Source organism: Silurus aristotelis (assembly GCF_946808225.1).
Source record: "Silurus aristotelis genome assembly, chromosome: 26".
Classification (NCBI taxonomy): domain Eukaryota; kingdom Metazoa; phylum Chordata; class Actinopteri; order Siluriformes; family Siluridae; genus Silurus; species Silurus aristotelis.
In genome coordinates this window covers 6541269-6564391 of record NC_139599.1, presented here as the reverse complement: position 1 = coordinate 6564391, position 23123 = coordinate 6541269, and the positions used below count along the sequence as shown (strand labels likewise).

At 39.2% G+C, this 23123-nt stretch overlaps 1 protein-coding gene across 2 annotated transcripts in view; it reads right to left on the bottom strand.

Moving 5' to 3' along the window:
- rnf43 (ring finger protein 43) overlaps positions 1-23123 on the bottom strand; it is a 101991-nt gene that overhangs the window by 32706 nt on the left and 46162 nt on the right. For both annotated transcript variants that reach the window (XM_083531839.1, XM_083531838.1), the window contains exon 2: positions 5514-5636. In XM_083531839.1, the coding sequence (XP_083387965.1) occupies positions 5514-5636 (123 nt within the window). The remainder of the gene's footprint in view (positions 1-5513; positions 5637-23123) is intronic.

Genomic DNA, 23123 nt, shown 5'->3' with positions numbered 1-23123 from the left:
CGAGAAGTCATTTGTTTTGTTATCGTGGCCACTTCTCCACTTCTCAGCAATTCCTGATACAGAAAAACTTCGCTTCTTGTAATTTTGTTTAGGAACAACTATTTCGGATGTGACCTTGCTATGACCTTAATTGTGTGTGGATTCATTACAAAATAGTCAGTTAGTCTGATAGTTAATAATCATTTCACAAGAATCCTTTAAACGTTTAGCTGATCATTAAGATATAATATAATAGTTAAAAAACTATTTAACTAAATTAAACTATTTTACTACAGCTTTTGGTTGAAAGATTTTACACAGACACAATGGCATTTTTTTACTATACTTGTAAGGACCTTCAACCACACACACACACACACACACACACACACACACACACACACACACACACACACACACACACACACACACACACACACACATTATCCTTCTAAAGATATTCCTATATCAATAATGCAGCTAGTACTTTTGGTAATAGACTTTTAAATCAGAACCCGCAGTTTTGGAATTTTTTTTTTTAAATAGATAGATAGATAGATAGATAGATAGATAGATAGATAGATAGATAGATAGATAGATAGATAGATAGATAGATAGATAGATAGATAGACAGACAGACAGACAGACAGACAGACAGACAGACAGACAGACAGACAGACTAGCTAACTGTCCCCACAAGGCCAAAATGCTCAGATATAATATTCTTGTACTTATGTAAGTTAGATTTCCCTTTCTATGTCCCAGTCTGTGTCACTTGTAGCCTGTTCACACGGGAATCAACTCTACTGCATGCATATATATATATATGTTTGTGTACATGTGTATGTTTGTGTGTATGTGTGGGCGTGAGTGATGACAACATAAGACTTATCAAACCAAGTCACATTGGCCTTGGACTTCAAACACAGCAGATGCACCGATGGAATCCATGACAACTGTGTTTGCTGTTGCTCGGAGACCGCCCGAAACACACTCTTTTATACACACTCCCAAACATGCAGACGCACACAAACACACACAAACACACAGACATGTTACAACCATACTGCTAATGGTTGGGTCTTTTACACAAAAATACACACACCCACATACCACACACTATCACACAACGCCTATAAACACACAAACACACACCATGAGAGCGCTTTTGTTGATCTTTATGTGAAATAGCTGACCACTTCCTCTGCATTCTTTCCTCCATCATAAGGAAATCTATCTCTCATTTTTGGATGAAAGAACATGCGGGGGCGCTTCCACAAAGACCACCATTCTTGTATTCTTTTATCGAATGGCCTTTGCCATGGTGATAGCATCTGATTAAAAAAGTAAATCTTTGGTACATCAGGACATATGGGACAGCAGAGACAGATATAGAGACAGTGTTCAGTAGCACATGTATGCGTTCGATTAAATACTGAATGACTTCAACATACTCTGGGAACATTAGCAATTAAACAGTGTTATGTTTTGATTCATAGAAACATAGCATAATATAATATGGAAACATTTGCCGAATTGTCAGCTCTAACATTTATGTAAATAACAAACTCTGATGAATCGTGTCTTTTACTAAATTGTAAATTGAAAAATTTTGCCCATTCCTTTAAGACTCTCGGTGCAAGTGCCAAATGGATGGGAACATCCTCTCAACTACAACACGCCGCCTTCCTTCGTCTACAACGTGCCTTCAAGAGGAACCATTAAGTGTTTTTTAAAAAGCGCTCATCCACAAAAAATGAACAAACAGAGAGGCTCCAGGGAAAAGCAAGAAAAGGAGAAGGAGGGGGCATGTGGGAGAAAGGGCAGCATGAATGGGGCTGAAAGTTGGCCGTGGCGGATCAAAACGACCAGGAATTGTATGGAGGGCAAACTCCATGAAGAGGCTTCTTAAAGGGCCAGTATGTACTTTTTGAAAATGTTTCTGGACCTGTAATAATTCTTCCATTTAAAAGACACCTATTCACGATTCACACGTTGCTCTGAGGGACGCTTCGAGACAGATTTGCTCTTACACGTGTCCGTACGCGTCCCACATCCCCTCTGATTGTGGTTTGACAGATCAGATCAGATCACAGCGTGTCTTCCAAATGCATTTGACTCTGTTTACGTTTGTACTTGAACTGTCCACTTATGCTGCTAATGCCAGGTGTGAATGCGAGCCACATAAACACACAGAAACCCTATTTGAAGCAAAAAACTTTAGCATTTGTAATAGGTTTGGGATTCAGTCTAAAACAGATGTACTAATACACAATTATCATTGTTGTTATACGTCTTTTAATAGTCTAGTAGAGCTGTTTCAGGAGCAACCCCCCCAATAACAGGATTGTAGATGTTTCCAGATCCCTATAACAATTACCATAACACTATTATATTAGATACATTTAAAATCCATTCACTTATCATTAACTCATTTTCAGTAAAGGTTTTATTCAAGTCAAGTTCACCATGGAGCCAGAGGAATTCTGGATGTGTGATGGGGATACATTCTGGAAGGGAAGCCAGCCTATCACACCATGCTTTTTAATCGTCCACCCCTGAGATAAATTTTCGGTTTCCACTATAACAGCTGTGACTCTTACTTATCCTTTTAAAAACTTTCACCAAGAGTGTTTCCCATAGATCACACAACGTACATAAATCTGACCTGGCATTTTGAAATCAGCGAGTATAAACGAACAGCAGATGGATGCAAAGAGAGTGGCGAAAAAATAGACAGGAACGACCAACAAAAGCAGGATATAGCAAGTAAAAGCTGGTTTATGCTTCTGCATTTAAGTGTATTTGCATTATGACGTAAAGTGGGGCGCTTGTAAGTGTGGCGTATAGAGAAGGGTTGACACGCAGGCATAGAAAATCCAAACGTCTCATACGTTTTTGTGGTGTGTCCACGAGCCTCCTGGCGAATGCTGATTGGTTGTCACGGGAAGGTGTGCCCGGGTATGGTTGTGCACACAGAAAAGTCCTGACGTGTCTTTGTTTTCGCACCTTGTTATCTTTGACGGATTTTGGTATAGTACGACATACAAGAGGATATGATTCTTTAATCTGACTGCAAACGCTCTGATCAATGTCTAAAAATGTGTAGCAATACAAGAGAAAGGGGTTAAGTGCTCTTCAGGGGACCCTGGCATAAAATGCATGCTCATACATAACTTGTATAACTTTAGTGATAATATTGATACAGTGAACAAATTCAATACACAATTTCTATATTTGTAAAAAATCTATGACGGTGGGTTTGCTTTACAAGTCAGGAAACGTGTTCTGTACATCGTTTACAGCTGCGACCATACAAACGTATACAAATCAATAACGTTAAAAAACAAAACTGGTCTCTTGCATACACTGTACACAATTGATGCTCTTCTATTGTAGATTCTACGATCTAAGCGCATCCAACAATAGTCCCAAACAAAACGTGCATCAAAACCGCAGCTCCTAACCCTTACAAACTTTAAATACTCCATTTCTCTTTCTCACGTACAAACACACACACACACACACACACACACACACACACACACACACACACACACACACACACACACACACACACGAACACATGCTCATACACACGCATGCATACTTTTGGCTTGCCTTTCGTTCCTTATTTCCATCTCAAAAGTAAACAGGATTAGAAATGGTTCAATGAAGCGTCGCCGCATCTTTAAAAGAAACAAAAGCATCGAATCAAGGGCCTGCAAGTCTCGACATGGGACTAAAACTCATCCTTCGTTGCCTTTATGAAGAAATTTATTAAAAAAAAGAAAACAAAAAAAACCCAAAACAAGCTATTGCACATTGGCCTAGTGCAAGGCATGAAAGAGAGAAAGAAAACTATTTCTACGCTCTCGGTTTTGGGCTAGCGCTAATAATTACAACGCCAAGGGACGTATAAACATCTTACGTGTTCGTTAACAGAGATATATCTCCAAAAACCTGAACCCAAGGGGATGTTTGGATTACATGAGCGACGATGAGCTCCTTCGCGTAAATATTTAGAGCTCTTCTCATTCCGTAATACAGCACTGTTGGACGAGACTGCATGTATGTTTTTTTTTTTTTTCGGAGGGAAGTGAAGAATTTGAATGGTTTTATTCCATCGTTCAGAAAAATGTCTACTATTTCTGTCCAAACTGGATTATAAATATATTTTTTTATCCTGCATTTGCTATGGCACTTAGAAGAGCTTGTCCTTATCCCAAATGTCCTTCTACTTTTATTTCCTAATACTGGCTTCTGCTCACACTCCTGGTTTCAGCCACTTGTTTCAGTGTGTTTTCACATTAAACCTGAATACTCCAGTCAGCACTCAGGACCAAATCTGCCCTTATTTGGTGCAGAGCTCATAATCGCAAATTTGCTTTTACACTAAAGTATTTCTTCCAAACAATAGATCCATAATATACCGTAATTTCCGGACTATTAAGCGCATCCAAATATAAGCCGCACGCACTAAATTTGACAAAGATTTTTATTATGAACATAAATAAGCCGCACCTGTCTATAAGCCTACATATATGTGTCTACATATATAGACATAGACATATATAAACCTATATATGTCTACACTGAAACTAATGAACTTTACACAGGCTTTAACGAAAGACACATACTGATGCACACGCAGGACTTCACCCTTTTTTTTTTGTTAGAAAGTAGAACTGACATAATTCGATTGTCTCAAATGTGTAGCTAAAAAAAAAAAAAAAAAGGTGTTACGTAAGTCATCAGGACACCAAATTGTTGCTATATGAGAAAATAACTCAACAAAGCCACATGTCCTATTCATCATGTCTTTTTTGTCTGCTTGACAGAATCATACTGTACATATTTGTGTATCTTGTATTAGAGCAGTTAAAATTTGGTGCTTCGAGTACAATTCTCTCATACTGACCACTCGATGTTAAACATAGCACCTCATGGCAAGAACTCTCAGAGGATTTGAGAATTAGAATTGTTGCTCTCCATAAAGATGGTCGAGGCTATAAGGAAATCGGTAGCACCCTGAAACTAAGCTACAGTGCAGTATCCAGAGACATACAGAGATTTTCCAAGACGGTTTCCACTCCAAGATTAAAACAAACAACAAAAAAAGGTTTCCTGACACTGAAATCTACTTGTACACACACACACACACACACACACACACACACACACACACACACACACACACACACACACACACACACACACACACACACACACACACACACACACACACACACACTCTGATTTCTGTTCTCTGTGGGTGCCTCTATCAGTTCATGCCAAGCTTGATACCACTATGTGCTTTATCACTGAGCAAATACAAATGTACTCTGTCTGTACCAGTAGAGGTGGGTGGGATCATATGTGTGTGTGTGTGTGTGTGTGTGTGTGTGTGTGTGTGTGTGTGTGTGTGTGTGTGTGTGTGTGTGTGTGTGTGTGTGTGTGTGAGTGTTAATATGGGTTTTTGTGTATGTGTGTAATGGTGAGTGGTTGTGTTTGCATTCCACAAGTGGACTTACCTTCTCCAGGAGTGGGAGGCACTGGGGCACTTTGCTCTCTGGACTCTCCAGCTTAACAATGCTAATGAAGAAGCTTTCTTGCCGCTCATCCTCACTGGTGTTACACAGAGACAGCGGGTGAGACTGCAGAGCGAGAGAGAGAGAAAGAGGGAGAGAAAGCAAGAGAGAGAGAGAGATACACGGGTTTATATTTAATTATGTATTAAACAAGTGCAAAATACAAGAAGGACCTTGTCTGCCAACATATCAATAAAAGCTAGGAAAAACATTTGAATGAGACAAAAACACTTAAGTAGTCAGCAAACTGAATGATTTGGCTTGAATTGGTCGTTATGGACATGAGGCATAAATTCAGGTTCAACAAATGGCTGGCAGTAAAATCACCTTAAAATCCTTACCAACACAGAACATGGCCTACAAGGGAAAACTTGAATAGGTGATTAGTTTGCTTTGTGATTGTGCTTTCAAATCCATGCAAATCAGAGGTCACTTTCGGTTTGGACGCCCATCTTCTGAATGATGAGCCTTATACATCAATCGAAATGATCTAGATAGATGATTATTAAGTAACCGTGACCAAAAAACGCTATTAAATATCATATAAAGCTTGACAAGGAAAGCTCTATTTCTTAACGGTGGAATCTTTGCTTAAAACCCAACATAAATCTCCCCTAAATCCTTCATAAAAACAACAGGACAGAGTTTTCACCAGGGCTTAGCTCCCCTCGGCTTACTGTGGTAGGCCAAAGACTGGGGAGGAGAGCAAGGGAAGTTCCCCTGACCTCAGGCAGGAATGCCCAAGCATGACATCAGTGATGGGTGAAACCTTTCAGAAAGTATGACATTATTTGGAACATGCAGCTGATACTGTCATTGGAACAAGTGGAGGATAATTATTATAAAACTGGTCGAATGAATGTGAGACTAATGGAAGTGGTTGACCATAGTACAAACCTTCTCAGGAGCAAACTGAGTGCTGAGAAATATTTAATCATGTCAAAATACTGTCATCATCATCATCATCATCATCATCATCATCACTATTATCATCATCATCCAATTAATATGATTATGGAGATGACAGAATACATTCAAAATCTGGCCAGTGATATAATGCCTTCCTCAGCTAAACTGTATCTGGAGCAAATTCAGAGAACCAAAATCTAACTTTGCATTTTTTTTCCCCACAAGGTCTTATAGATTAATCATTTTCCATTCGCTTCCCCCAAAAGCAAGGGTCTTGACCATTCAATTGCCAGCCAACTGCACTTACAGTAAAACAGACTCAGACACAACGCCATCATCTGAGTGCATTTTGAAGGCAGCAGGCCGGAACCAGCAGCCTCTTTCGAGAGTGCATCAGTCCAGAGAGACACGTCTTTTGTAGGGTTTTAAAATCCCAAAACGATGAGGAGTCTGGAAACTGAAATTGACACTCAGTTTTAACAAGGAGTCCGAATTCAGAACGTAAAAATGAGAGAAATTTGTCTGGCAACTCCTAGAAGATAGAGGTCTGAAATTAAAACTCCTTTATGAGTCCATTTCAAAGCTCAACATTTGTATTGCGTAACACCAAGTGGATTTGTGTACAACCCTTACAATACCAGAGTTTTTATTTTTTTGAGACAACCAGGGTGCCTGGGAACTGAAAATCACAGTCTTGATTTCAACAGGGAACCCAAATCCAGCCACAAGACATGCATACAGTCACCACTCCTAATGTTGACAGCCTGAATGTTGACAGTGGTCAGTTCTGGCTGTCTGTCTCTGCTGGAAAGTGGACGAGATGTCCCCATCCCGCGCCTTTGTACTCGCACTTAAAAGCATTCCGCCGCCCGCCGTAGTTGGCCAACTAAAAATAGAACCAAAAAAAAAAAAGTCTTGACAGCCTCAAAAACAAACAGTGGTGCAGAGAGCAGGGAAAAATAAATAGTGGCTGTGGTGAGAAGTCAATAATTTTTTTTCTCCCCTCCCAGTTTTGCCCTATGGGTCTCCTTTTGTCCTGTGCCAGCAGTGGGGCCAGTTCATGTGCTGCCAATTCAGCTACGTTGCAAGAGCCATTCGCCTTTTGTCGTCCTTGATCTGTCTATTTCTACGTCCCCTAGGACTGAAACCTCCACCCTTCAATTTAGCAAAGATTGCACATGGAATGAGTGCCGTCCAAAAGGCTTCTGTTTCTAAAGTAACACTTACATGCTTCACAAATAATTGGACCAAATCCGGCAGGCAAATACGTAGACATAGATATCACCGTCTGATCCTTTATTACTTTAGTCAAACATGAAGAAAAACGATATATTTATGGACAATTTGAGCAATTGAACAGGAGGAGGTGGTTCAGGGAGTGATTGGCAGGAAACTGGGGTCAGGGAGGCCCTTTATCCCTATTTCAAAGGCTTTACCCCCTGAGGGCCAGAGACTCAGCCAAGTCTAGTATGTGTCAGGAAAGAATTTCGTTCTCCAAATCCTGCACCCAGACCTCTTTCTTTCGAACTCTCTCTCTGCTCTTTCCAACAGCACCAAAATACTTGGCCTGGAGCCGGCGTGTTGTTCCGACCCAGTTACCCGTGACAACTGTCTCTCTCACTGTGTGTCTATGTGCATCTGGGTGTACGTTTGCGAGACTTCGCTCAGCGCATCTAATCCGAACAGCAATGTTATGCTCTGCAGAATCCTGCCAAGCTTCTCTCTTACATACAAACACTCACGTCTATGTGAAACACATCCTGGACTTGTTTTCTTAAGGCAGGTGCTAACTGTTGCATGCGAACATTGCAGAAGGCAGGCATCGGAAGATCGTGGGATTTGAATCCTGACGATGCATAAGATTAGAATTGGTCCTGCTCTCAGGGTGGGGGGCATGGCATTACTCTCCTGTCAGTTGACACTAGCTAATCGTGGGCGTATCTAAACTTTGTAAGAAGTGCATTCAGCTGCTTTGTGAAACTGTTCGAACAGGGAAGTTTCATTAAAAATGCTAATTTTTTGTTTACAAAATATCTCTGATAACCAAATCACAATGGGTTTATATAAATGCAACAGTAGGAAAGCTTTTGTTGTGGTTCTCAATCAGATCGAAGGAAAAAACATACCATGTCTTCATGGAAATAGTCAGAGGATTTGTGAACAAAGTTGGATTTCTTCCTATTTTTTATTCCTTTTTTTATATAATTGCCTAGACCTCGTCCCAGTGTGTCTATTCAAAGGCATAGAAAGGGTCCTTATTGCAGTCTTGAACCAGACATTATGCCAAATCTAGGCTTGACAAAGAGTATATGAATTAAATTTAAGCCAGACCATTGAAAATACAGATGTCTTTAAATGTCTCTGACAAGTCAGCCTCAGGCCAATATTTATAGGATAACAAAATACAAAGCTTACAAATTGGTACACATCCCGAAGACATTCAAAAATCACTTTTTAAAAGGACATTCTGAAGATATTGTATTTTGGATTTCAAACGAATTCATCAAAAGCACAGAATTCCTCCTTGCTAGCAGTTGGCTTAGCTGCTGTACTCTGTATAGCTATCAAAATCCCAGCTATAATCTTTTGTTTACCGAGTCATCAGCAATGACAAAATAAGACACGCTAAGTGTTTTTCCATTTCCGGAGTCAAAGAACAAAAAGACGCCCCACTCAGATTAATAGGAACAGGCATGCGTTGTGAAAGCGCTCATCTTTTAAAGTCTTAAATCCGGAGAATGCTGTAATATGCTGTAAAACTAGGTAGCAACCAATAATTCAATTAGAGAAGTTCCTTATTCATTACAGCTGCTGGAACTAATCTTTTTGAAATCAAAGAAAGTGAAGACACTCCTAGGTTTTACTGGTGCATCTTTCGAAGAAACCAAAAAGTTTGTGTGTGTGTGTGTTCATTGAGAAATTAAGGACATTAGAGCACTACTGCTGTCAAAACAGCAGTGGAGTCACATTTCACCTTCATCCTTTAGCACCACATCCACTGAGACAGAGAACTGAGGAGGGAAAAAAAAAAAGCACAATCTGCCGAGAAATTGATACTATAATGACTGTAGCGCAATTACTGCACAACCTGAGAAAAAAGAGAGAGAGAAAAGGAGAGAAAGAGAGAGAAGGAGACGTCGGGTTGTCTGTGGAGTCAATGAGGAGGAATTGGAGGTATTGTGGCAGTTTCCGAGAAGTGGAGCAGCAGGCCAGGGGGCGTATCGGGGAAGACTACAGAAAGGAAGCCTCTGTAATCTCACTCACTGAGAAGCACTGGGGATACGCTATTAGCAGCAAATTACTGAAAAAATTTACTTTTTAGTAGATGTACAGCTGCAACCCAAAAGCTCTTTAAACACTCTTTAAAACCATTCTCAACCTTTTTAGCATTTAATTTGCTGGTCAGTCTTTCTGTTTAGACCCATTACTGGATCTACCTTTAATAGGGGAAGATGGTGTTTACCAATATGAGATTTATCAGTAAAAGATGTTAAATATAAAATATATATCCTATGAAGATTCCTTATGAGAATCACATTTTTCTATCAGATGTGGACAAGTAGAAATAATGCTCAGGATGACAACTTTTCCATCCTAAATCACATTGTTTCGTTCACTGTCACTTTTTTTAATTAAATGTAATATATATTTGACCTGCAGCAGATGTGCAAGTGCTGCCTGTATAGTGTTCGATAGGGTGGGCTGTTCATGCATGCATGCATGATGGGACGTTTTCGACTAGTTAAGTCTGTTTTTGACAGATAGGCTATTCTATGTAATGTGTATGTTGCTGAGGTTGGTGGAGCAAGTAAACGAAAGCACTAAGTTGCTACAAGAAACCTTCTCTTCGAAATCCTTTGTGCACGCAACAACCTGGCTGATGGAATTTCTAGAAAATGTATTGTAGCTGTTAGGTTTGTAGTTCAGTTATGGCACAGCCCTATAAGTCATATAAATTTTTTATTGTATACATTATACTGACAATTATGCGCAAAGCTCAAATCCAAAAGTTCTTTTAGTTCCACTAGATTTTGGAGTGTGCTTGTGGAAATCTGTGACCATTTGTCCGCAAGGGTGTTAATAAAGGCAGGGACTGATGTAGGGTGAGGTGAGGAGACCTGGGGTGCGGTCAGCATTCCAATTCATCCCAAAGGTGTTCAATAGGGATAAAGTCAGAACTCTATAGAAGGTCATTCAAGATCTTTTACTCTAACCTGTGTAAAGCATATCTTTATGGACCTGGCTTTATGCACAGGGGCATTGTCTTGCTGGAACTGGTTTAGGTCTTCTTGTTCAAGTGTAGGGAAAATTTCATGCTACCACTTCTAAAGACATTGTTTGTGAACCACATATGGCTTGATAATATATGTGTAAGACATGTCAACACCATTGGCAAAATCAGAAACTATACTTTTTCATTTTTCATATTCATTCCATAGTCATATTGGCCATAACAGTGATTTCTTATCATTTGTATATATTGTTTATAGGATTAAATTATTCAAAAGAATTTTTATAAGTTTAAAAACATCCTTATACAATTGCCAGATGACATGGTGGCATGCTTATTTGTCACGTTGCTTTCGCTCCAATAATTAATATTTAATATGTATAGAAATACGCAGTGCATGTAATTATATAATACAATGTTTAAGTACATTAACATGACTATTTTACCGGTGCAACTGCACTATAAAAGGTATACTTTCACACGTCTAACTGCTACACACACGCTACCCAGCAGAGGGGGTAAAGTCCTTTAGGGCTTACACACTCGCACACTTTTGTCAGAGAGGGGACAGACCACAGACATGCTTTACTGCACCAGCAACTTTCCAGAATCCTTATGTGAAAGTGAAACAGCACACACACACACACACACACACACACACACACACACACATATTTGGGAGGATCATCCTGTTAGTACCTCTCTCGTAGTCTTTAAACTTTATATGAGTAGTAAGTGCTAAAAGTTAAGCATATTGATTGACCTTTAACCTCTGACCCAGGAAGGAAGTCCACAGTCATGCTGTAGAATGTTATTAACCTCCGTGTTCAAAGAATTGCGTCGGTTTACCGTGTCTCGTTTTTTTCACAGTGCTGCCAACACACACAGACACACTCATAGTCATGCATACACCTTTTGCTAGTGATTTCCATTTCAAAGACAAGGACGAGGGTAAACAGACACTTCTTCTGTGACAGGAGCATGAGTCGAGTATTTGATTCGTTTTCATTGTGTCAGCCATGTTTCAAGTCCACCTGCTCTTTACCACTATTGCCATTTTGCATTTAAAGCATTTGGCAGACTGTGTGCGTGTGCGTGTGAATGTGTGTGTGTTGTGTGTGTGCATTTTAAGGTCAATCTATGATGGGCCAATCAGGAGTCGCTCTTGTATGCATGACAGAACAATGAGAAAATAATACAATAGGGACAAAGTCTGAAATTGGAGATGATCTTAACTGGCTATTCTGCTCTGATAATTTGAGTAACAAAAAGGAATAAGTAATGTAACACATAACTTCCAGCAGATGTTCCCACACCAATAAACATTAGTACAAATTATATATATATAATGTTTAATTCTTCACTAAATTAATCAGCTTTGGTAAATTGCTTTGGTCATCAATTATTCTTTTGTATCAAACTGGAGTTTTGTTTGAGACAAAAGTTTGTGACACCTGACCTTAAGATTGGGATGTGCTTTTTGAGCATCCTATTCTACATTATGTCCCGATTTGCTTTCACTATTTTGGGAAGATGTTCCACTTAATTTTGGAGCATGATTGTAAATATTTGTGCTCATTCAGCAGATGAGGAGGAACCACATATGGCTGGAAAAGTCAGATGTCCCAATACTTATACAGTGTGTAAGACAGGTCCGGGGAGAACCTTTATTTGCTCTAAACTAGCTACCTCTCCCCCACCTTGTTTCTACTATAATGTTTCAGCGTGCACTAAATCTGTTTTCCACATGCGCTAAATCAGATTTTGACCCTGCTACGTGAACGAAGCCATGCACACCCATCCCTCATCACCTCTCTTGATAGCTTTCATTGCTTTCATTAGTGTGTGTGTTTAAGGGAAACTTCTGTCATCTTCTAGCCTTTGTGGATGGATCAAGATGAAGCTGAAGACCCGTAACTCTGGCTGTTATTTTTCAGTCTGCTTGTGCGCCTCATTGCCTTGCCTTTCACTACTTTTCGGACAAAAAAGAGATGACTGGAGCTTTGCCACTTGCAATTGCAAAGGAGCAGTCTATCTGTCTTTCTCTCGCCACCCAGACACACACTCTCTCTCTCACACACACACACACACACACACACACATGCACACACACACACACACACACACACACACACACACACACACACTAGTCACTACACTCCCGTGTTGGCGCCACTCTGACCCGTACCCACATTGCGATGCACCCGCTACCCCCACATCACGCGTTTTTCATTTCTTCTATGAAAGAGACACCAAGTCCACCAACACTAACTCTCTCTCTCACACACACACACACACACACACACACACACACACACACACACACACACGTTTATTCCAATTCAGACTCATGTCAACATTCCATCAGGGGCCAAAATAATGAGTTTTGCATAGTGTCAAGCCTCCGGGGGAACTTCATTGATGAAAACTATGTTGTTTCAGCTGCAACCAGGGTTACTTGAGAACGCCCTACAGTGAGCGAACGTTGAGTGCTAATGCTAATGTTTGGAAAGCAGGCACTAAGACGAAAACGATCAGATTTCACATTAGGGATTGTTCCAAACTCACAATTCCAAACGAATATTGAAAAAGATCTACACAGACAGCTGTGGTGTGACACTTCAGACATAACCGCAGCAATTGGGGCCCGTATATACAATGCTGAAACGATCTGTATATTCGTAGTACTGATCTGCGTGATAGAATTCGTAACGTAGCATTGCCATAAAGCTCGCACTGAAATGACAAGAAGGTCACATTTTGTCTTGAGAAACAGACATGAAACTCCAGAATGATTTTCTTTTCAAAAGAAGGAAAGCACTGCCCTTTTTTCCCCTCACTTCCTGTTGTTATTTCTTTATGTCCTGTTGCTAAAACTAATCAAGGGAGTGCTGGAGTGTCGTACATCATGGACAGGCGCACATAAACATACACATTTAAAATGAACCACATCAAGGAAGGACGTTTTATTGTTGTTTCTTTTTCCGAGCGTAAACACGGCTGCTTCGTACAATCGGGTGCCATAGTAACGCATGCCGCATGATCCCTGTGCACCAATCATTTACAAAGTTCGTCTAAACAAGCAGCCAATTACAACCTAAACTCTCCACAAGCCGGGTAGCAAAAACAAGCCTAAGCACATTTCCCAATGGCATTATCTTTCTTAACTTTTTATTTTTGGGATTGTAAAACATACACACAATGACCAATAGCTGGTCACATCGGATTACCAGTGGAGGATGAAGCATTTAAAAAACTTTCCTTCCTGTAATCTTTCCATAGAATCACAGATGTGAATGAAAGGTCGCGGCATCGGAAGCCAATAAACAAACAGCGCCCATGCGAGTCTAGTAAAAGCTCTATGTGGCACCAGATATTTTTCAACAGGGGATTGGTGGAGCGCTTGGGTGCTTCCATTTATGGGTGTGTTCATATAGCAGGATGATGGTATACCACAAATAGTTACACTGCTGTGTGTGTTTACCAGTATAGATGACTTCCGAAAAAAAAATATATGCTTTTTACAGGTTTTAATTTTAAATAAGAACTTTCTTTGTCTAGTTGAATCCTGCAGCACAAAGATTTGATCATGGTCATCAACAACCTGCAACAAAATGTTTTATTCATTTTAAAACGTGATTGGTTGAGTTGAGTTTTACTTTTTATTCCGGGAATGCCAAAACCAGTTCACCATAGGGTATCATGTACAGTATGCAAACATACAAACACTTATTTACACCTGGGACAATTTGCATTATATGGACAAAAGTTCTGGGACACCTGACTTTTCCAGCCATATGTGGTTCTTCCCCAAACTTTTACCACAAAATTGGAGGCATCCAATTGTATCGGAGGTCAAATGATGCTGTAAAATGTAAATTTTCCCTTCACTTAAACTGGGAGACCCAAACCTGTTCCAGCATGACAATGCCCCCGTGTACGAAGTCAGCTCCATTAAGATATGGTTTACGTTGGTTAGAGTGGGAGATATTGAGGGAGAGCTCTGACCTCGACCCTATTGAACATCTTTAGGATGAAGTGAAACGCTGACTGCACCTCAGGCCTCATACACGAAACTTCAAAAGGTAATTATGCTTTTTAATTATACATACTGTTCTAAAAGGTGTACAGTAGCTCTCTTTAAAAATGCAAACAGATACTGACTAAAAAAAACTATAGAGCTATTTTGCCATCCATTTTTCATCCCTTAATAATGCATATTAGGAAAAGAGCAGTTCAGCATCTCAGGTGAACAAAATGGATCCAAGAAAGAAGCTGATAAATTCCAATGAAATTATGAATTGGACTGCAACATGACATTGTAACCCTGTGCTAATCCTTCTGCAATAGGGTTTGTTATATGAGGCTATCACCTGGATTAATCAAAAAGATATTTGATAGATAGATAGATAGATAGATAGATAGATAGATAGATAGATAGATAGATAGATAGATAGATAGATAGATAGATAGATAGAGAGTTTAGTTTTAAAGAAGAAAAAAGAATAGGGGAGAATAAACTAAAAGGGTAGTAGTTGCAGAGTCTATGGCAGACAGCCAAAAAGAGAGAGAGAGAGAGAGAGAGAGAGAGAGAGAGAGAGAGAGAGAGAGAGAGAGAGAGAGAGAGAAAGGGCTAAAATGAGGGAGAGAGATCCGAGATCCTCCCGGAATGCCATGGAAAAACGAGAGGCAGGAATGTCGACTCCTCTCAGCAGTATAAACATCGCCAGCCTGCAGAATGCTGCCGCTCTTCTTTGAAGTTTCTGATCCGTCTCTCTCTCTCTCTCTCTCTCTCTCTCTCTCTCTCTCTCTCTCTCTTTCTCTCTCTCTCGCTCGCTCTCTTCCTCCCCATATATTTCCCCATTTCCTTGTTTCTTAATCTGTTCATTTTGCCACACTGATCTTAAGAATTGATAACGAGAAAGGAATCCGCTCTGTATTAGTGCCACACAGCTGTCGTTTTAGAACCATTGCATAAGAGTTTTTGAGTCACATATGCGAGCACAAACACATTTCTAATGTACAGCCAGAATATATGTTTAATGAGTTTACAAAGTCTAGTTAAGTACAATCAAATTCTCTTTATCTGTCTCTATTAAACTATTTCTCTCTCTCTCTCTCTCTCTCTCTCTCTCTCTCTCTCTCTCTCTCTCTTTCTCTCTCTGTGTGTGTCATTCTCTATCTGATATGAGACATCTCTTAATAACCTAATAGATATCACTTCACTGTCAACACACATTAGATTTTGTAACACTGTACACACAAGAGCCTTTCTAAAAGTCAAATCTTGTATATACTATTTTTTTCCTACCTGCTCACAACCTGCTGTACCATTACCCATTTTTTAACTATGCAAATATGGATAGTTATATTTATTGGCTAGCTACTAGCAGGTTAATGCTTTTTCTGGTTCGCTCTTTTCTGAGCCTTATAGAAAAGTCTAATTGTTTTTCAAATACTTAAACGAAAATTTGTAGCATGTAGTAAAACTAGCTTGTGACATTAATTTTATTAAAAGTCTGAAAATTGTACGCTAAGTCAATATGGATGACAAACAGTAATCTCTCTTCTGACCAATATGATAAGGTATGATTATTTACAGAATTTTAACAGCTTTAGAAATTGTATTATTACTACTTTAAGCTGTTAAAAACCTTAAAACTTAAAATAAACACTACCTAAATTGCTGCCTAAAGCCATCTAAGTGCAGAGTGCTGGACAAATAAATACAGGGCTGGACATTAACCCAGGTGTCTGGGACACACATTCCTAGTTGCTTGAAAGGCAAAAAGATACAGTAGGCTGGTTATATATAATCACCAGCTTTTTAAACTTATTTATCTAAAAACTAAAGAAAGCTCTCCCCTCCCCTGCATTTGTAAAAGTAATTTCTTGCTTTAATATGCCAGTTTGCAATGTAAAACACATTCCAATTGGTTCACATGTTACTCTGTGGCACAATGCAAATAAATGCAACATTTTAACCTGGGTAAATGGGCAAGTACAACATTAGACAGGACAAACACCTTAAAAGCACCTTGAACCATTTACTTCCCTCGTTGTTATCTAAATAACAATGATTTGTCCACCACTGTATTAACGATTTGTTGTATCCCTTAAGGCAATTGTGTCATATCTACTGACTGTGTATTTGCCCTCTTCCACTCTAATCAATATGTCTCTGTGTTCACACCTGTCTACACAAAGCTCGCCGAGACCATTTAGGAAGTGTCTCAACCTAGACCTGTCTGCAAAACTGCTTAATTGGTCTTAAGTTTAAGGGATTGAGTCAGCTCCACCTGTTTAAACTGAGACTAAAACACTCATTACATGCAATTACCAAAGCCATTTAAATCCCAGTCTCTGTGCACTTCTTTTGGACTGCCTCTAGACAGCCAATACACATAGACAGCTATGTACCATGGACAATAACCAGCAAGATATAAGATACCTCACGTGAACATGCTCTGTTTAGGTAATGGTCCTGCAAGTACACAGATGAGGAAGCTGCAGAAATACTGGACGCACACCAATTATAAGAGGGCTTCTATTTTTCACAGCCTAGTGCCACCTTGGTTGAATCAGAGGCTTAGGCGCCAGCCAGGTGGGGGGTGGCAATTGGGGTTTCGGAGGTTAGAGGTACAAGGAAATGAAAGAAGAAAAAGAGAATGCTCTCTATCTCCGTTTGTCCTGCTGGCTTCTTTGGCTTCCTTTCCTAAACCCCATCAGAGAAAATGCGAAAGCCATCGTCCAAAAAAAAAACCCTAAAAGCCCTGCGTGCAAGTGTGCGCCGCTTGTTTCCCTCATTGCCTCTCTTTAAAGTATATTTTTGACATAATTACAGAAGAGCACAAAACGTCTTGAGTCATCCTCAAGGCCTACACAACACACACACACACACACACACACACACACACACACAGAAAGAGAGAGAAACACACTAGCCTCCCAGCTTCTACCACAAGGGCTGCCATTCTGCACCACTTTCTCCTGAATCTCTTGCTTTTTTCATCCTCTCCCTCCTGTTTTCTACTTGGGCGTTTGGGCCACAAGGAACAGAAGAAGCAACAAACAGGTCTTCAGCATTCCAGCTCACTTTATATATAATTGTGGCATGCTTTATATATAAACAGACTCTGGATCCCAGCTGAAATCCTCCAGGGACAGACTGGTTTATCTTGTGGACAATGCCAGAACCTGGAACCCCCTAAAATGCCATGGTGTCCCTGCTGATAAAAGACTTGGTATAAACCTCGACTCAACTGAGACATGTGTTTTTCCGGAGATGAGATTCCTGGCACAGTAGCAGAAGCAGACACAGGCCTCGTGTTTTGAGGACCATTTTATTGGCACACTGCTCTCGGAACGGATTGGAAATCATTCTCCTCCTTCATGACATATGGAGAAAAGGGAGAGAAAGAGCAAACAAGAGACAGCGAAAATGAAAAAAGTACGAGTCCAATGAAAGTTCCATGGGGCTCCTTAACGTATTTCCCGCAGGAATATTTATTTCAATCTCCTCTTCTTCAAAGGGCTTGTTTCTACCATACACCACCAATTGTTAGTTCAAAGACCAGAGCTACATGAACACCAAGGCGTGTTTTTATAGAATCTACAGATTCAACATACAATGTGTCAAACTCATCAAAAATCGTCCGGAAGCCGCCAATATGCGCTCTTAAATGGCCTCCTAGTGTGCTGTTGGGAAAACGTTCCAGGTAATTTGATTCAATGATCACAAGCCATTTGGAAGTTTGAGCGCTCTCCATTTTTGGCCAGATTACTTGTGCAGATCTGCAAGGCTGTTTGGAAATCAGCAGTTCCTGGAATTTTCGATCTAGCAGCTTGACTGCAGTGACATCTGGCTTCAATGCCATTCCTCTCTGGAACAGTGCAAGAGAATTGGCTGAGTGCTCAATTCAACACCACAAAAACATCCAAAAGCCAAATATCTGTCAAAAATGAGCTCATCGTAATGCAAACAGACTTTATACCGAGAACCTTATCTGGCCCCCCCTAAAAGAAAAAAGGGTGAAGCTAGTTTGGTGAAATGGTTCAATCATATTAATGAAACATCAAACAAACAACAAATCTCATTTTATGATTCGACACAAGCTGTCTGTACTTTTTTTCAGGGCAACCGTGTAAGAATAGACGACACCACAGCAAGAGCGGTACTTCTGACACTTGGTGCCCATGGAAACGTCAGTTGGGCAACCACACCAAGCCGTTGGTAGGAGTTTAAGGAATTCAGCATAATCATAGCTCCTGTTCCAGACCCTTGATGTTGTTTCTTCTTCCATTCTGTGGTTAAAAGTGGATCAAAGGCGCCAGTGTTAGGCGAGGCAAAGCTGTAAGTAATATCTCTCAAAGCGAGGTGGATAAAACCTGTATGACCAAAGTATTGCTAATCACCTGTCTTGCATCTGTGTCCTATACAGTGGCCTCAGAATTATTGGAACACTTTATTTAGTTTGAGCAACAATGGATTAAAAAAGAATAACACAGTGACTGATTTGTTAAGCTCAAACATACAAGGACATTGTATATTTTAAAAGAGTAAATGAATTAATCGTTACTTTTTTTGTTTAAGACGACATTTTTTAGCATCTTGTGTAATCCTTTTTTTTATGCAGCCATTTTTTTGCTATAAACTACAAATAAACTGCTGTTGTCTTGCATTTTTCTAGCGCCAAACAAAGAGACGTGAAGCAAACACACACACCTGGCATCCGAATGACTCAGACCGAAAATATTGCTTTATCAATTACAGTCATTATCTGGCTGATATGATCCAGCTGTCTATGAACACAGGTAATTCCGGGTCACAAGTTCAAAAGAAGTCCTGGCCTACAGCGCAAAAAAAAAAAAAAAAAAATCCGCTAACTAATCAGTCACTTTATGCCAGTAGATAGTGCTGAGAGAAACATGAGAGAATGACAGGAAGACAGACAGGAGGAAGAAGCTCCAGCCTGGGGCAAGGTGGAAAGGGCATTTTGCCAAACTAGTGCTTGACCTTTGACCTTGTCTCAGAGCACACCATTCAGGAATCAGACATATGAAAGGTGAAAAGTGTGCTCATCTCAAGGCGACAGCTAGTACCACGGGATCACCTACTGCCCCGAGCCTTTAGGCCTTTACTAGGGAGTCGGAATGGCTGAGAGTCTGTATGCATGGTAGACGTCTCAATGGCAGAACAACTGATTGATTTGTTTTAACTCCATTTTGGACCTCAAAGTTTTCGGTTTAAAAGACAGACGAGGAAAACGCACTAAAAAGTACAAAAGAGACGTAAAAAATCGGCATAATTTTTGTAGGCATGCCTGAACAAAAACTCATACCCACCTGCATACTGGAGTAAGAATATGAAAGAGAGTGTGAGGGGGATCTAATTAAAAGGAGAAGAACAAGGGTAAGAACAAGAAGGGAAGAAAATGTCAAATCCTTTGTAATTGTGGCCCACCATGGTTAGTACACACAGAAATGAAAGTGTGAGCAAGGGTTTTGTAGAAAATGCTGCAGTCTTTTGTTTTCTCTCGACTCTTTTTTTCTCTGACACCAGTACTACCATGTGGGTGGGCTGCAAAATCCCATTCAGATTTATTGCACACGTGCATGCACACACTCACACACAGACTCTCTCTTACTTTTTCTCTTATGGGAGAGCCACAATTGTGGTTGAAATTTACTTTTGACTTTGTCAAGCTTTAAAAGAGTTGTGCTTTTTTACTGAAAGGCCAGCTATAAATGTAATTATAGGTTGTTTTCAATCCATAAGAATGCTTTATGTGGGTAGTGTAGTCAGTCACATGTACAAAACCAGTATAATAGCAAAACAAGTAACACATGCTCAAATGCATATAGGGCAATCATAATTAGTTGGGCTCGTCTTTAAAGGGTTGACTTTTAATATTTAAAAAGGCTGTGTAGGAATATTCACAATTCTGACTGCTGGGATAAACAAGTTTAATATTGTTATATTGAAGACTGAATGTAAAGTTAAATGTTTTTATTTGTATTTTTACTTAAACGTTTTTTTAGCAGTAGCTCTTACTGATTTAATTGATTTTGAAAGGCATAGTTTGTGCTATAAAGCCATATAAGCAGTAGAATTTGAAGACCTAAATGGCTTGAAAAACAATGCATAAAGATGTTATAAGCATCAATGTTAAAAGCATCATTTACTTTTTGCTAAGTCAGTGGGTTGTGTTCTTCCTTAGCAATGGTTTAGCAATGTCTATAAGAGGACCTTTCACTAAAAATGTTTTACTTCCTATTAGTATGGTTGTTAAGTACACAATACAGAACCTATGATGCATGCTTGAAAACCTTGCTCTCAGAAAAAAAAAAAAAAAAACACTTTTAAACACAAAAAAATCCCTATTCTGAAATCCAGCAATTCATAGACACAAAATATGATGTGCATTAGCTGCCAGGTAAACCCTCACATCACACAAAAAAAGGGCCTTTGACGCTACTGTTTACAAAGCCTATAAGAGTAACCATCTTCTATGGTTGAATGGAAAAAGGGTGGCAACACAAAAAAGTTCAAAAATCCCCAACTGCACAGCTCAACTGATTTAAACGTAGCCAAAGAAACAAAAGAAGATAGAGACAAAGAAGAAGAGATATTTTATTAAAGCGTTCCAAAAGCAAAGTTACTTAAAGCTTCTAGTAACATATGACAGAATCCAGTTCTGTGTCTTATGGCTGTATTTACTCTTTTTTTCATTTGAGCAAGAGGGATATTTAGCAGATTATTGTTAATGTGTGTGAGTCACGGTGCTTAAATACATGCCCTGTCAGGTCTGTTTGAATGACTGTAATACGGTGAGGTCAAAAAATAGACACTCGACTATTTTACTGCCTGACTGTGGCCGTAAAAGAAATCAGCTATAAATTAATGAAATACCCCTTATCAGACACCCTTTACCATGACAATGGCTTTGATGCTGGATATTGACCCTGTTGAACTTATTTGTTTGTTGAATATAAGAAGCTTTCTATATCAGGACAGTCACTTATGTTTTCATAGAACAAAGAATGTGTGTATTTATATATTTTATATAGACAGTCTGTGTCTTTTCACAGATTTTTGCTAACAAATCTAGGTTGCTTACATGAGATGGTCAGTGCAAGCTAATCTGTTGCGACTAATCTAGTTCTGACTCAATCCTTTTTTTTTCTTTTTTTTTTACAAATGTTCCTATTCTTCACTTTTAACAATTGCCAGACAACTAAACAAGAAAAACTGACCAGATTTCCTGACACAAAGTCATATTTTTCATAATATTGACTGCAGACACTAATCAGATCTAATCTACAAGAATTTCCGCGATTTTTGTTTTTTAAATCAGATCCATAAATGTTCTCAGTCTTCGTTTCTAAAATCGGCTGCAAAGAGCTAATGCAAACTAAACTGTGGTCAAACTGCAGTCATACTTTTAATGTCATACTCATATTTGTTCACTTCATTTCTAATACTAGCCAGACAGCTTATACATATTCTGACAGGACTTCTGAGAGAAATTTGAAGTCACATACATACAACCTGCACTCCAAAACTAGCTAAAACCATCTAATCTGACAGGATTTGTAAGGCATAGTCCATAGCACATTTATAAGAATACATGAGCTTTACTGATATAAATAGATAGATAGCTACCACAAGCTAATCTGAATTTTATAGTCATAAGCCATATTCATAAATGTTCACTGCTAACATTAGACGGCTAGCTAAAAGACTGCAGACCAAATAAGGTGTGATAAAGTGATTAAAGTTAAGGGCGTTCACATACATTTAAATTCAGATTTTTAAAAGGGTAATTGTTTAACACTAGCAATATAGTTAAACCAAGCTAAGCCATATTTATAAACAGTCATTATCTTTACAGGAAACCCTAGCTAGCTGTCTCAACTCGGCTGACATCTATATCTATGATCTGAAACCTGATACCTCTGATAGCTAGAAAGCCTATTGTTTAAGAAGTAAATCTTTGAGGTTAAAAATGGCTTCAAAGATGAGATTTTCGATATACAGTTTGTCTGTAGACTCTGCTTCTTATCTTCTCTAAAAGTATATACTTTTTTTATATACAGTCTACAGTCTACTGTAAAATAACATACAACCCAAATTCCGGAAATGTTAAGACGTTTTTTAAAATTTAAATATAATGAAAACTTGAAGACTTTCAAATCACATGAGCCGATATTCTATTCACAATATAACAAAAAAATATCTTACACTTAAAAAATTTGCTCTTTTAAAATGTTATGCCTGCTACAGGTTTCGAAAAAGTTGGGCTAAAAAAGCCAGAAATTAAAAAAATATTCAGCTGGAAGAACATCTAGCAACTAATCAAGTTAATTGACATCAGGTCTGTAACATGATGAGCTATGAAAGGGATGTCTTA